At 41.8% G+C, this 14,121-nt stretch overlaps 1 protein-coding gene across 1 annotated transcript; it reads left to right on the top strand.

The window, feature by feature from the left end:
* The first annotated feature begins 246 nt into the window (after positions 1-246).
* On the top strand, positions 247-10,538 carry swap70a (switching B cell complex subunit SWAP70a). The gene is made up of 12 exons (XM_086287812.1): positions 247-431; positions 2,503-2,643; positions 4,079-4,252; positions 4,338-4,562; positions 4,850-4,996; positions 5,097-5,205; positions 5,392-5,573; positions 6,277-6,384; positions 6,803-6,969; positions 7,219-7,417; positions 7,919-8,015; positions 8,686-10,538. Exons 1-12 carry the CDS (start codon positions 336-338, stop codon positions 8,802-8,804), a joined length of 1,764 nt encoding a protein of 587 aa, XP_086143938.1. The 5' UTR covers positions 247-335; the 3' UTR covers positions 8,805-10,538.
* The last annotated feature ends 3,583 nt before the right edge of the window (positions 10,539-14,121 follow it).

The raw sequence follows: 14,121 nt of genomic DNA, 5'->3' as shown, positions 1-14,121 counted from the left end.
TTTAATGGTATACCTTGTGTTGTGTGTGTGTGTGTGTGGGGGGGGGGGGGGGGGGGGAGTTGTGTGTGTGTGTTTCTTGTCTTGTTTTTATGGACATGTAGTCTGCCAATAAAGATTGAATTGAATTGAATTGAATTGAACAAACTTCCACTAGCAGCGGGACGCATAAAAAAAACTAAACAACATGTGGCGCTATCACACTTCTCCCTTTTTTGCACCTCTAGCGCAGCGCTTCTCTCTGAGAGGCGGATAGTTTCAAACCCGCAAACATACGCAGAGAGGGAGACGGACGGAGAGACACACAGACACCTCCTGCGGTGCTGCTGAGGGACAAAATGTGGCTGCGAGAGGAGCTTTTGAAATCCATATGGCACGCATTCACAGCCCTGGACGTGGATCAGCGTGGAAAAGTCTCCAAGTCTCAGTTAAAGGTGCGTTTCGGTTCTTTTTTTCTTCTTCCAGTTCAGAGCCTCTTCTGCAGGACACTAATACTTAAACTCTGCCGTTATTTTTACTCAGTAACGTAACCGCTGAATAAATGACACTTCCTGTATTCACTGTTTTTTTTCTGACTTTATGTGTGATAAACGCGGCTGAGTTGGTTTTACTTAGTTAAAACTTAGTGAAAGTAAATCCGTGAACTTTCACTCAATTTTATACGTGTTTCCCTCAATCACAAATTATGCTGAGTGCAGGGATTGTTACAAACGTGGGCTTAAACATATAATCATGTTATCATAAACATATACTGTCAAAGAAAATCCAGTTTCAGGCAGCTCCACTGTAGAAAGAGGTGGTGTTTTACTGTATGACAGCCTGGGCCTAAGTTTGTTTGCCTGGTGGCTCTGCTGTCTGTGTGCCCAGCCTGACAAAGACACTGTCTGACTTCAAGGCTCCTGCAGGGTTTTTCATCTCTAACATATGGACACTGCAGCACAGCCAGGAAAACTGAAAAAGTCCCTATTTATGGAGATGTATTTATACACACTGCTTGTTGAACTATTCACACGAAGCCGTAAAACCTTTTGTACCCTGGTGCATTAACGCAGTCGCACTAATCACCAGGGACAAGCTTTGTTCTGAGGAGTGAACATTCATCTTCAAGAACTGGAGTTAACGCTTGGTCAGCAGTGCTTGTAAATGTTAGAAGTGTTTTGCATGCATATCTGCAAACATGAAAACGGCGAGAGTGAACCCAAGCCTAACCTTTAATTTAACCTCGTGTGTGTTATTTTGAGGAAGTGTAATTTGACATATGTTGAGGTAATGTACTGTCCAAAAGCTGGCCTTCATCTTTGTATTTGCTAGGAAAATAGGAAATAGGTGGAGCGATTTATTGAAATGTGTGCAATGATAGGTGGAAATGCGGAATAGGAAGCAAAAACATTTTATAAAATTCATACAAACTTAAAAGTCAATATCCGTCTTGGACTTGAACTCTCACGCAGCTTTGTTGCCATTTATTTTACGAAGTCTTCAGGACTAGCTCTCCAGGCTTCTTGAAGGACAATTAAAGCTCTTCGTTGTTTCTGTTCTCTGTCAGGATGATCCCACGCTGCTTTAAAAATGTTGAGGTTTAGGCTCTGGGGAGGCCAGTCCATGACTCATAGTGTTTCATTGTGTCTATCCTATCCAAGCATAACCACCTTGGTGTGCTTTTACTGCACTGGCATTGTGTTTGAAATTATTGTCATTCTGAACAATTAATCCAGTGCCAATCAGATGCTTTCCAGATGATATTGCATGTAACAGATTCAAATTTGATGGTGCTTTTTTTCTATATTGATAAATGCAGCTCACACAATGACAGAGCCTCCACCCTGTGTTACAGATGACTGTAGACACTCACTGTTGTACCTCTCTCCCCTTGCCTCCTCCATACATACTGATGATGGTTTGAAACATACATTTCAAATCTGGATTCATCGCTCAGTAAGATCTGTTACCACTGATTTTTTTGTAGTTTGCCTTCATTAAGAACGGCTTCTTGATATCCACCCGTCCACTGAGACCATTTCTGATGAGGCTTCAGGAAACAGTAGAAGAATCAATTAAAGGGTCTAGACTGGAGTTTTTCTTTTCTCTTAAGGACATGACTTTCAGATACTGATGTGCTGTAGATAGTCTTTTGGGTCTGGCACTGACAGGGAGCTATTAACAAAGTGCCTAAAGATATTATCTTAAAATGGGTTCTTTGCTAAGTTGTCTGTTAGGTGTAGACACAACAGTGGTTCACGACACATCGAGTTTAGAGCCTTCTTTATGCTTGAATGAGTCATGTGTCACCAGTAAGTGGCTTAACAAACAACAACAAACAAAAATTTCTTCTTAAAATTGTCTCATACAAGGACTTAATGAAAAAGGAGTGAAAAAGCAGCAAATGTCCAAAGACCTTCAGAAAACCTGGAGAACTTTTTTTTCAAGACTGCCATAAAAATATCCAAGAAAGCCCGGCAGCATCTGTTCCTTTGTTTATTGTCCATTTATTGTTGTGTTTTTCAGGTGCTGTCTCATAATCTGTGCACAGTGATGAAGATCCCACATGACCCTGTGGCCCTTGAAGAGCATTTCAAAGATAACGATGAAGGGCCTCTCTCCAACCAGGGCTACATGCCTTACCTCAACAGGTTTATTCTTGACAAGGTGGGAGCAAAGAGCCTTGGTTCAAATGTTGTTCTCAGTATGGATACTTGAGACTTCTAAGAGATGTGAAAACTAGAAGTTGGTCAGTTAAACACTATGACATGTTAACACTCTCTCAGTGCTCGCTGAATAACAATGACTGTGAACACAAGCTGATCACGGGGTGGCGCCATAGCTCACCTGGCTTAACCAGGTGAGGCTTCTGCAGACTCCTGGGTTTAAGCCTGCCCCAGACCACTTTCCTGTGCATCATTTGCCCTCACTTTCTCTCCCTACTGTCTTCTCCTGTCAAGACAGTAATGCACCAAAATAAAAAATCTGGAATATGCAGTGTTCACTTTAACATGACGGGTTTCTGACTCACTCGCTTTAGCATCTTGTGCAAGAATGCTGAGACTTCTGAGACAAGACTCGGATGACAAATGCGTCATCCTATTCAGCAGTTTTTGACCTTGTTTACACTTTAAAATGTGTCTCACCAGCAAACATCTGCTCCACATAGTCATTTACACCCGTGACTCCAAGCTGTCCAGCTGATAAGTTGTATTCACATTTTGTTACTGCTCACGTAACACCAGCTTGAAGGCCCTCCATGCAATAAATTAAAATCTTAATAAGCTGCTGTACATGTGCATACATCTCAAAGCATGACATGTCTACAAAGGACATATGGTCAAATGTGTCACCCCAACATTGCTCATTGTCTTTGATACTGTGCGCTTGTGAACTGCTTACCCGTCATGCATTTTAAAGCTAACTGCAAACAGGCCCTTTGATGCATCGTGTTGTCGACACTAAGAAGTGCCAAAGCTTTTATTTACACTGGATATCACACTTTGCCAGGAACAATCCTCAAAAGGCTTTGTAGGACGCAAATTAAAAACGCAAAAAAAAAAAAAAAGTAGTCAGTTACACAATAAAAATAGTAAAAACCTGCCAACACACACTTCACACACGGTTTTGTGGCACTGAAAACGATGACTAATCATGGTCTGTTTTGCTCAGTGCACACAGAGTAGCAATGTGTTTTGTTTTGTTTTTAATCAATGCAATAATGGTTTAATGAATGTTAATGAAATCTGTGAATAAAATGAGTTTCATCCTCACATACTCTTGGCACAAGTGGATCCTTGTGTCTTCGCTCTGCAGCTTAGCAAGCGGCAAACGCACGACAAACGTGCATTTTATAAAAGTTTGATAAAACCGAGCCAGGAAACTGCTTTGTTTCTCTCTGTTTTCTCGCTTTTCTCTCGTAGGCTCTGACTTGAATAAAAATGAGGCATTTAATTACATCACGTTTGCACCTCACATCCTGCAGACTCGAGGTTTTGAAAGCTCTAAGCAGTCTCCTGCTTAGCATTTGTAAACACGAAAACCCTTGTTCCTTTGTGCTTCCGACTTTGAATTTGACTGAATTCTGCATTTTTAATCTCAGGTATGTGGGGATTTCGACATAATGGAGTTCAACAGGATGTGCTGGACACTTTGTTACAAGAAAAATATACACACAAAACATTTGCTCATCTCAGATAATGACGCTTTCAAAGTGTGGTGCATTTTCAACTTTCTGTCAGAGGAGAGATACCCGCTAGTCATCGTCATGGAAGAGGTGAGGATCCCGTAGTCTGAAATGTTTTACCATTCCCTCTACCAAAGCTCTGAGCTTCAAGTAAAGCTTCTACATATCTCCTTAGATCGAGTACTTCCTGCGAAAGCTCACGGAAGCCATGGGGACTGTTTGGAGTAAAGAGAGCTTTGCAGAATATAAGCAGCGTCAGAACTCGAAGAACTTCCTGACTGCCTGGGAGCTGATTGAGCTGGTGGGAATGGGTTACTTCAGCAAAGGTTTAAACCACCAGATCCTGTCCATGGGCATCAATGAGGTCTTCAATGAGCTCATACTGGACGTTCTCAAGGAGGTCAGAGAGGATGTTGATCTGTTATTCTGTATATTTCTCATATTTGCAGCTTCAGATTTCCCATCTAAAAATCTCTGAACCGTGAGCTTTCACGGTTTTGCTGCCACTGAGATAAAAATGTCAGCTTCCTCAATGCAAATTCCCTCATCTCTCACTGCATTATTCTTTAGGTGGCTTTGCACCTCTGGCTACACTAACCCTCCCAGACAGCCCTTTGCAAGAGACTTTTTAACCTTTCCAGTGTAGCTACTGTATTCATATGTTCTTTCCTACACTGTGTTTTGAAGGGATACATGATGAAAAAAGGGCACGTCAGGAAGAACTGGACCGAGCGCTGGTTTGTCCTCCGACCCACCTCACTGTCGTACTATGTGTGTGAGGATCTCGAGGAGAAGAAAGGAGACATAATTCTGGACCAAAGCTGCTGTGTGGAGGTAAACAGCTGACCTGCATGTCCTACATGTTCCTTAAACGAAAGACTTTAAAATGATGAGCATACGCTATAGCAGCGACTAATATTTCTTTCTCCTGCAGTCGCTGCCAGATAAAGAAGGGAAGAAATGCCTTTTTATTATAAAGTGTGCTGACAAAAGCTTTGAGATAAGCGCGTCAGATAAAAAGAAGAAGCAGGAATGGATTCAAGGTACTGACTCATCATTTTCTGGCCCTCTGTAATTTCCTCATCATAAAAAGGTCTCATCATCACTGTCTCTTCATTTTCTTTAATGTTGCCTCTGAATTTTTGAATGTCAGTGTCTGACTCAACGTAAAATCCATAATGACTAAATGTCGTGGGAATAATTCAGCCGGTGACTCTGTCTTGTGGCAGCTATTCAAACGTGCATCCAGCAGCTGAGGCTGGGGCTGCTGTCTCCTCACCGCGAGGCCCGGCTCAGGCGCTGGGAGCTCCGGCAGAGGCAGCAGGTGGAGGAAGACGACCTGGCAGAGAGGATGAGGCAACTCCAGGCGGCCAATGAGAGCAAACAGAGAGAGCTGGAAGCCATGAGAATTGTCTGTGCTTAAGTCAACTAAAAACTCTAAAAGCCCTGTCATGTGGGAGGAAGAATTATGACTGCCTTGGTTACAGTAACATTTGCTCTTCAATGAACAGAGCCTAGAAGATTTAAACCTTTATAAACCTAACAAAATATATATTTCATATATTTTTCATGCTACATAGATTCTTTTTTGGGGGGTTGTTTCTGGGGTCCTGAAACTAATCCAGGAGAGAATGAAAAGTGTTGAAGCACTGCTACAGTGTAACCTAAGTTCCAGAGAAAATCATGGTGCTGTCCACTTCCTATTTATTTCTATGTATTCAGTTGTTTTTTTAAGAACACAGAGAGTTTAATGTGACACTCACAGTGAAAAAGGGAAACAAAACTGCTATGCAAACTACTGTTTGTGAACATGTCAGTCATGGACACCTGCATCCAGCAGCAGGCCTGGGCGTATGATTCTTTTAGAACTTTAGAAAAGTTATACTTTCTCACTTCTGCTTTTACTCTGCCAGATGGCTCTTTTTTTTTATTGTTTTGCTAAACACACCCTGGTGTTACTTAACAAAATATACCTATCGCTAATTGCACTAGAAATAGATGCTAGCATTACTTGTGTGAAGTTCAGCTTTAAGTAAAACCAGTCAAGAACTTCCCTGCAGGCTAATGTGGCTTCCAGTCGAGCAACTCTTTCCTCTTTTTTGGGGGTTTTGCAGAAGATGGAAGAGGCTGCGGCTAAAGCGGCGCTGGAGGAGCAGAGGAGGAAGCAGACTCAGTTAGATCTGCAGGATCGCTACAGACTGGACTTGGAGAGAGAGAAGATGGTAACTAGTGTGCCTCTCACAACACCTGATTGCATTGTGACACAGTTTTATGTATTTTTTTTTTCTAAGTAAGAAGAAAAATAAATGTGTCCGGTAAACGGTGACTTTCTGTCTCTTGGTTTTGAGTGTCTGATTAAGCCGTCTGTATTTTAAGGGAAACAAAGGCTAAAAAAGCTCAAATTATCCATCGCAGGATGCTGACTCATCTTTGGTCTGAGTGTCAGATGAGCCAACAAGTTAATCATCCCCCCAAGTTGAAAAACAAGACAGACAAATGCCTTTGTAGAGCAATAAAAGGCGATTTGTTTTGCAGTAGAGCATACTAACAGTTGACGTGTAGATAACTGCTCTGAGTGAAAGAGCCCATTGATTAAAAATGTGGATGACTGTGCGTGTGTTTGTGTCTTGACTCATTCAGGTGCGTCAGCAGATGGAGGAGCAGGTGGCCCAGAAGTCCAGTGAACTGGAGCAGTACCTGCAGCGCGTCAGAGAGCTGGAGGACATGTACCACCGGCTGGAGGAGGCCTTAGAGGATGAGAGGCAGGCCAAGCACGATGAGGAGGCCATGCGGAAGCTGCAGGCCAGGTCTCGAAAACACGCCCACACACACACACGTGCTACACGGCATGTGGATACATACAGGAAGTAAATCTGGTGATGTCAGCTCCCTGTTTGTGAACCCGATTAACTGACCTGAAGTCTTACCAAGGCTCCTACTAGTTTTTAACTCAGTCACTTTGTGGTTATGTGGTCAATTTATTTGATTTTCCATCCGTCCGTCTGTTAAAAGTGAAAACAATATCTTAGGAATGCTTGGTGTGTGTTCATGTGTAGCCTGCTGGAAGAGGAGGCAGCCAAGAGGGCAGAACTGGAGCGGATCCAACAGCAGCAGCAGAGGGCGCTGTCTCAGACCGAGGCAGAGAAGCAGGAGCTAATGGCCGAGCATCTGGCCAAGGAGAGAGACCTGAAAGCAGCCGTGCAGCAGCTGGAGAGGCTGCAGAGGGAGCGGCAGGGAGCAGTGAAGCAATATGAGGTCAGCTTTCAGAAGACAGAGGCCATGTATCTCACAGAACTGTGTATATCCTTACTGTCTGATCAAGCTTCTTTAAAATAAGATTAAAAAACATAATGCCCTACTTACATTATATGTTCATGCATGACTTTGACCCCTAGTAAAGGTGAAATGGAAAAGCTTGTGATAAGATTATCTTCTTCTTCCTCCTCTTCTTCTTGCTGGTCCCCCTAGGGGTCTCCGCAGAGGATCACCTGCCTCCATCTGATCACTCTTTTTCTCTTCTGTCACATCAACCCTCCTTCACTACCTCCATGATTCTTGCCTGTGGTCTCCTTCTCCTTTCCTCCAGCCTGGCAGCCCCATTGTCAACATCCTTTGTACAATCTATCCACTTTCCTTCCTCTGCACATCTCGAACTCTGTCTCCTAACAAAAAAACAGATTCACTTGAAAATCGTTTTTATGAGAACAGAAACAGTTAATCGTATAAAACACCTCTGTTTTCCTACCTCACATACAGGAAGTGACAAGGAAACTTGAGCGAGCAGCTAACAAGACTAAGACTTGGAAAGACAAGGTGGCCAAGCACGAGGGACTGGTGCGTCTTATCCAGCCAGGTAGGAGGGCTCTTCGTTTATGAATTTCATTTCCATTTGCACCGGCCAGAGGCAGCATCGTCTAAGACTTCAGTCCAGCCTGATGAATGACTGGCGAGCTCTCACATTGTAGAGAAGTATGGAAAAATCTGGGGACTCTTCTCTGTGTTTTGCAGCAGGACAAGACATTAAGAATGGGTCATGTTATGAGAATGGTTCTCTGAACTGTTAATTTAGTCCGAGCCAGAGGTCTGAGTCGTTGTCAGTTTTACGGCACTCTTGGTAATAAAAAAATTACCCGCGGCATGCCAGACCACACCGAACTAAAGCCGCTTAGCCAAGGAGCCCTCGATTTATGACAGAAGCATTTATTTGTAGTGTCAGTGGACTGAATGTCGAAACACTAAAAAAATGTTGTTGAAATAATCTCAGGTTGCTCTTTGTCAGTTTTGTAAATGGATGGTTCATTAATATTTTCTGAAAGCCCATTGTCAGAAAGAGGAATCATTCAGTGGTTATGCAACAGACTAGCAGAGCCAAGCTCACACTAAGCTGTATAAAATGAGTTTGACGCCCCCGGCACAAATGTTTTCTCTTACTCGGCAGAAAAAAAGAGGAACACCAGCGATCGGTTTGTCAGTACATCTCGCTGTAATTTTTTCATCTCTTTTCTTTTGACCCTCTCTTTTAGGTCACAAAGAACCGCAGAGGATCACTAACTGGGGTCCTGCATCGTTCACTGACACTGAGCTGGATCTGAAGAAGAAGTTGTGGCAGGAGCGTAAGAACCAGGGAGCTCAGACTCAGTGATTTATACATGGATAATTCAGTGTTTGTGTCCGAAGTCACCCGACTGTTCACTGCTTTGCTAGTTTCTGTATAAGAAACCCTATCAGTGATAGCCTTTTTTTGGAGGCCAGGTAATCATATACCTAAAAAACAATAAAAATAACAAAATGCTCACAAATTGACACAAATGTTGACGGTAATGGCCCATTTCACAGATAAATCCAGATTAATTTGACTGTATCCAGTACCATTAACTGCAAATGATGACATTTTAAATATATTCTACAACACACTTTTTAATTTGTTTATTTTGCAAATTACTGGCATCCTGTAGAGCAGGAGTTTCAAACATAAGGCCCCAGAGACAAAGACTCCAATTCCGACCGCTGGACAACTATGAAAAGAGTGCATAGATTTGGACCTTTTAACTGTGTTTTTATAAGTTTTAAAGCTCAAGATCAAAGTGGACTATATGTGGCTCACAGTGAGCATTACTGTACTATATAGTTCATGTAATAGTAAAGAGTTGAAGAAAGAACCCTGCTTTTAAATACAAAACTTTTACTTATCTGAACATAATAAAATAAAATGTAATCTTTGCCAGGTCACAAAATTATATAAATACAGCCTGAGATGAACAACAGCACACGAAGATTACATCTTGTCATTATTTATTTAGCAGAAACTAGTCCAAAATGCACTCAGAGGAGTTCATGGTCGGCTCGATAACTCCAAGATGTGCCGGTCCCTTGGTTGCAGTGCAAGCCTGAAAGCCTCCGCTTTTATAGAGGTGCTCACACTTGCTGGCGATCAGTTAATCAAGTGCATTTTACTTTCAGCATCTGGCTGCTGCTGGTTCCTATGAAAGCAGTAAGGGTGTAGTTAGTTTTTCACACACTGCTTCTGCATTTTGGCTTAACTTTGTTAAATGAATAATGACACGATGTAACAGACAACGTGCCGTTGTGCATCTGAGGTTGTATTTGCCTCATTTTAAGACCTAAGGAATATTATTTTTAGTATGTCCCGATATGTAAAAGGGTGTTTTTCTTTTTTCCCCGTATGTATCATCTTAATTTTAAGTCCTCTGTGTCAGCTCCTGTCATGCAAAGATATGCGTCCTCATTTTATTGTCCAATGATTGTGGGTTTGCTTTTAGGATGCAAACAAGTTACTCTTCTGCTCTACTTTTTATCCCAGTGTCTACAATTAAAGACTAAATAAACACACTCAAACATGGCAGACAGAAAAAGTAGGTAAAGTAGTGAACAGGCAGTGAGTTCTTTCACAGCCTCTGACTGTAATGAAATGTCACAAGTCTAAAGGCGCTTGATAACATGAACTCACCAAACCATGTGAAAAATGTAAAAAATGGTTTACTTCTCTGTGTCACTTGTAGATGTAGAGCTTCGAGGAATTTTCTGTGACAAAAAATCAGATCCAAGCCTCAGAAGTTTATTTGTTACCTTGGAAGAAGATGTTCCAATTTAATAACAACCATCTCCTGAGAGGCGATTAAAAGAGGTGATGAGCTGAGATAATTTGATCACAGGTTAACATCCACCTTTTTATTTTATTCATTTGAGCTTTTTTTTTTTTTTTAATATTTCGACTTGTTAGAAGACTTATTGTAACATAAAAGGAAAAGGAGGAGGATATGTGGGCAGAAATGTTTGTTATACTGTCCCAGGTCATTAACTCTAGATGAGTTAATTGTGTCTGTTATAACCAACAAATTAAAGCATTGTTTCATGACTGTGGACGTGGCTGTTCTCATTTCACAGTTTGAGAAGAGGCTTTCTACAAATAAATGTAACTAAAGAACCCAACAAGCTTTCCATTTTCTACTTGATTGCAGTCATACAACATCCAGCAGGTGTCAGCAGATGAACACGATCCTCAGTCACGCTGAGGAGGGACGGGAGCTTTAAACCGGGACTGCTCAGGCTTAAGCGGAGCCGTGCCCCTCGCACTCCTCATGGTTGTCGCTTGTAAATAAGCCCGCTGTCATTGTAAAAATGTCATTTTGGCTGTTAGAGAAACAGCAAAACTACTCAGGGTGAGATATTTAGTTGTTGAGACTACTTAGAAAATAATTAAAACGAATTCCCCCCCCCCCCAGTTTAAAGGAAATCACGGGAATTTCAGCTTTGGTTTTGTATTCAGTTAGTCTGGGCTTGTATATCGGACATATGTCATATTATATCATGTATTTGTATTAGGTATTGCCATAGTGAGTGAGCCCGGAGCATTGACAGTTCTTCCACGAATGTTGAGCAGCCTGGTGAACACATCACCTGGGCATGCCTTCACAGCTTTCAGCACGAAAACAATAATAGGGCGTGGAAAATAAAAGTGAAATAATACGGCCCAAAACCGTTTGTAGTTTCAGGCATCCCTGATTCAAAATAGAGATAAAGTTGCTGAACTACTTGAGTCACTACCCAAATATGAATTTAATTGGACTCTGAGCAAACTACTGCCAAAGGTAGCAAAGACATTAGTTTAATTACACGTCGTTTTCACCCAGCTGCGATTCTTTAACCCCTGGGGGATCTTGGGTCGATTTGTGGCTATTTTCAAATTTCGATTACATGCCATTTGCACAGTGTTGAATGGAATATAGCGAAAGTCTGCAAAAAAAAGTTTGGTCACATTTACTGTTAAAATTTCAGTATGACTTCCGGAAATTAGCTTCAGTGGCTAAGCTAGCGATAAACTTACGCTATTAATCCTAGGGTCGATTTGTGCCCCATTGAAACCCTTTATAAACGCTATTTTTCACTGCAGGATTTATACCGTTAACATCTGGGTGATGGCTTAGGTTTCGTTTTTGTTTTGGAGAAGAGGCCTTAGAATTGTAATTTTTTTATTTGTCCACCGGGTGGTGCCCTTGCTCCACATTTGACCCGGGGCTGGAAAACAGCGGGCTGCTTAAAGAGACCTGCGGGAAATGACGCCTCTTTTCCGGCGTGCTGAGGCGGCTTCGCCCGCTGATCGTGCGGGACCATTTTTTGGTCCCTAGGACCATGAGAGGGTGCTTTTTTTTTTTAGTCAACAGGAAATGACGTATTTGTTGTCACGTGGTATCGGACGTGTGGGCTGGAAAAAGCAGTCCCCGGTGATCGTGCCCCGGTGATCGTCGCGACTTAGCCCGGCAACATGCACTTATTTCGGCCTAGAGGAGGAGCATTTGCCGCCTGGAGACCATTTTCTGGTCCTGAAAAAAAAAATAAAAGGCGATCGAAATGACTGTTTGTGCCAATCTTTAGTCCATCTAAAGGCCTAATTATAATAACAATCAAATATTACTTCAAATGTTTTTTTGGGAAAATATTTAGTTTTTTAGTTTTTTTTTTTAGTTTTTTGTAATTTAAAGGGTTAAAACAACGAAAATATAATTAAAACTTTATATGAATATTTCAGGGAGAAGTAGTTTTAAAAGACTGACCAATTTAAAGTGAAAAAAAAAATTAATATTTAATATTTTTATTGCACTTTTTGGGCGTGGTCGATAGTGTGCATTTTATGAAATGCGCTCCTGGAAAAAAAATAAAAGGCGATCGAAATGACTCTTGGTGCCAATCTTTAGTCCATCCAAAGGCCTAATTATAATAACAATTGAATATTACCTCAAATGTTTTTTTTGGAAAATATTCAAGTTTTTTGTTTTTTGGGGCAAAAAAAGCAGTGCGCTCATGTGACGAAACCGGGATATAAAGGGTTAAAATCCGCGAAATGTAATTAAAACTTGACATGAATATTTCAAGGAGAAGTAGGTCTAAAAGATTGGCTAATTTAAAGTGGAAAAAAATATTAATATATAAATTTTTTATAGCACTTTTTTGGGCGTGGTCGATTTGTGGCTCCTAAGACCAATAGTGTATGCATTTTTCTAGGACCCCCCAGGGGTTAAGACCGCATGGAGCCAGTGCCTGACTACACAAACAGTACACAATAACAGAACCCATTTATTGTTGTTGTTATTTATTTTTATCCCTACCCTTGTCTTTTCAGTTAGGTAGCTTCATTCAGACTTCTTGAAAAGCAACGCAGATTGGATGCACTGATCTGATTTGCGGCAGATTGAGTGTCACGGAGCGGGCCCACTATCAGCCGCAGCATCACTCCAGAAACTTCCACTTTGGCTGGTGCAGACGCTGAAATGAATATCAGAGAGAATGCTTCGGATCAGCGCTTGGCCTGGTTACCTGTCTGATCGTGTAACAGGTCTTGTAGGTGCTTTACAACATGACTTCATTGTTCCAGTAACCACTAAAGAAGATGAATCACTTGATGCACGTGACATGCAGCGGTGAGGTCTGCGTGTGTCAAAACACATCAGTTTGTGCAACAAAGAACCACTGTTCTTACACGTACTGCTCACCTTTGTCTTCTTCATCCTCATGTTTCAGTGAAAACAGAGACAGCATTGCAGGAACATTGTTTCGGCATCAAGCTGTCATTTCGGGCACTTGTTTGTCTCTCGTCTTGTCAGCCAGGCAGCTCGCCTGCACAATGCACGTTTATAGTTTACAGTAAAAAAGCAACTCGCCTTCATTTGTCCTTCTGAAAGGAAACTGGGAGTTCATTTTGAGTTCAGGAGATGAGATAACGACCTGCACACCGGTCTAACAGTCAGCACCGTGCACATATCTCTATACTGGCAGGTCACTGATAAGATCAGGTGTAGAAACAGATCAGTCAAGGCTCTGAGCTAATAATGTAAACGGGATTGTTGAAAAAAACACTAAACACAACACAGACTCTGCTTTTATGGGTGTCTTGCATGATGATATACGATTAACAGGGTTTGCTGTGTGATAAACAGATTTGGTGTCCACATTTGTTTTTAAGAGGTATTTATATCTCAGAATCTGAGAAAAATGTGCTGCTTTTTATTGCAAATACTATTCTCAGAATTGTGAGTTTCTGATCTCCGTAGCTAAATTGCACAAGCCCTCTGCATTCCAAGTAAAGGCTATCTCTAGCTGTCTCACCCTCAAGCTCATGTGTTCGAATAGCACCCTAATGCCCATAACCAATCCATCTGATTCCTCTCCAAAACATCCTCATAGAGACTGATTTGAAACTGGAACATCTTATGGGATTGTCTGCTGGTGAAAAAATGTCTGGCAGATGCCTGTTTTCTGGGTTAGATGGCTTCCCACAGTGACCTCAGCCCTGAGCGCTTCTATAGCTGAATGGGCTCAGGGTTCAGCTGCAGAGAGAAACTGTGGGTCACTTACACAGGCAAGTGAAAAACATCAGGGCCTCAGATAAATCACTCAAAATGGGCCAAAGAAACAGTCACGAAAGCAAACACCAGCCCTTAACG

The sequence above is a fragment of the Aulonocara sp. 'chitande type north' Nkhata Bay genome, linkage group LG1 (assembly GCF_057382095.1).
Source record: "Aulonocara sp. 'chitande type north' Nkhata Bay isolate Kocher_YH1m ecotype deep benthic linkage group LG1, A_spYH_male_GT1.1, whole genome shotgun sequence".
In the NCBI taxonomy this organism is placed as follows: domain Eukaryota; kingdom Metazoa; phylum Chordata; class Actinopteri; order Cichliformes; family Cichlidae; genus Aulonocara; species Aulonocara sp. 'chitande type north' Nkhata Bay.
This window is presented reverse-complemented; position numbering and strand designations above follow the sequence as displayed.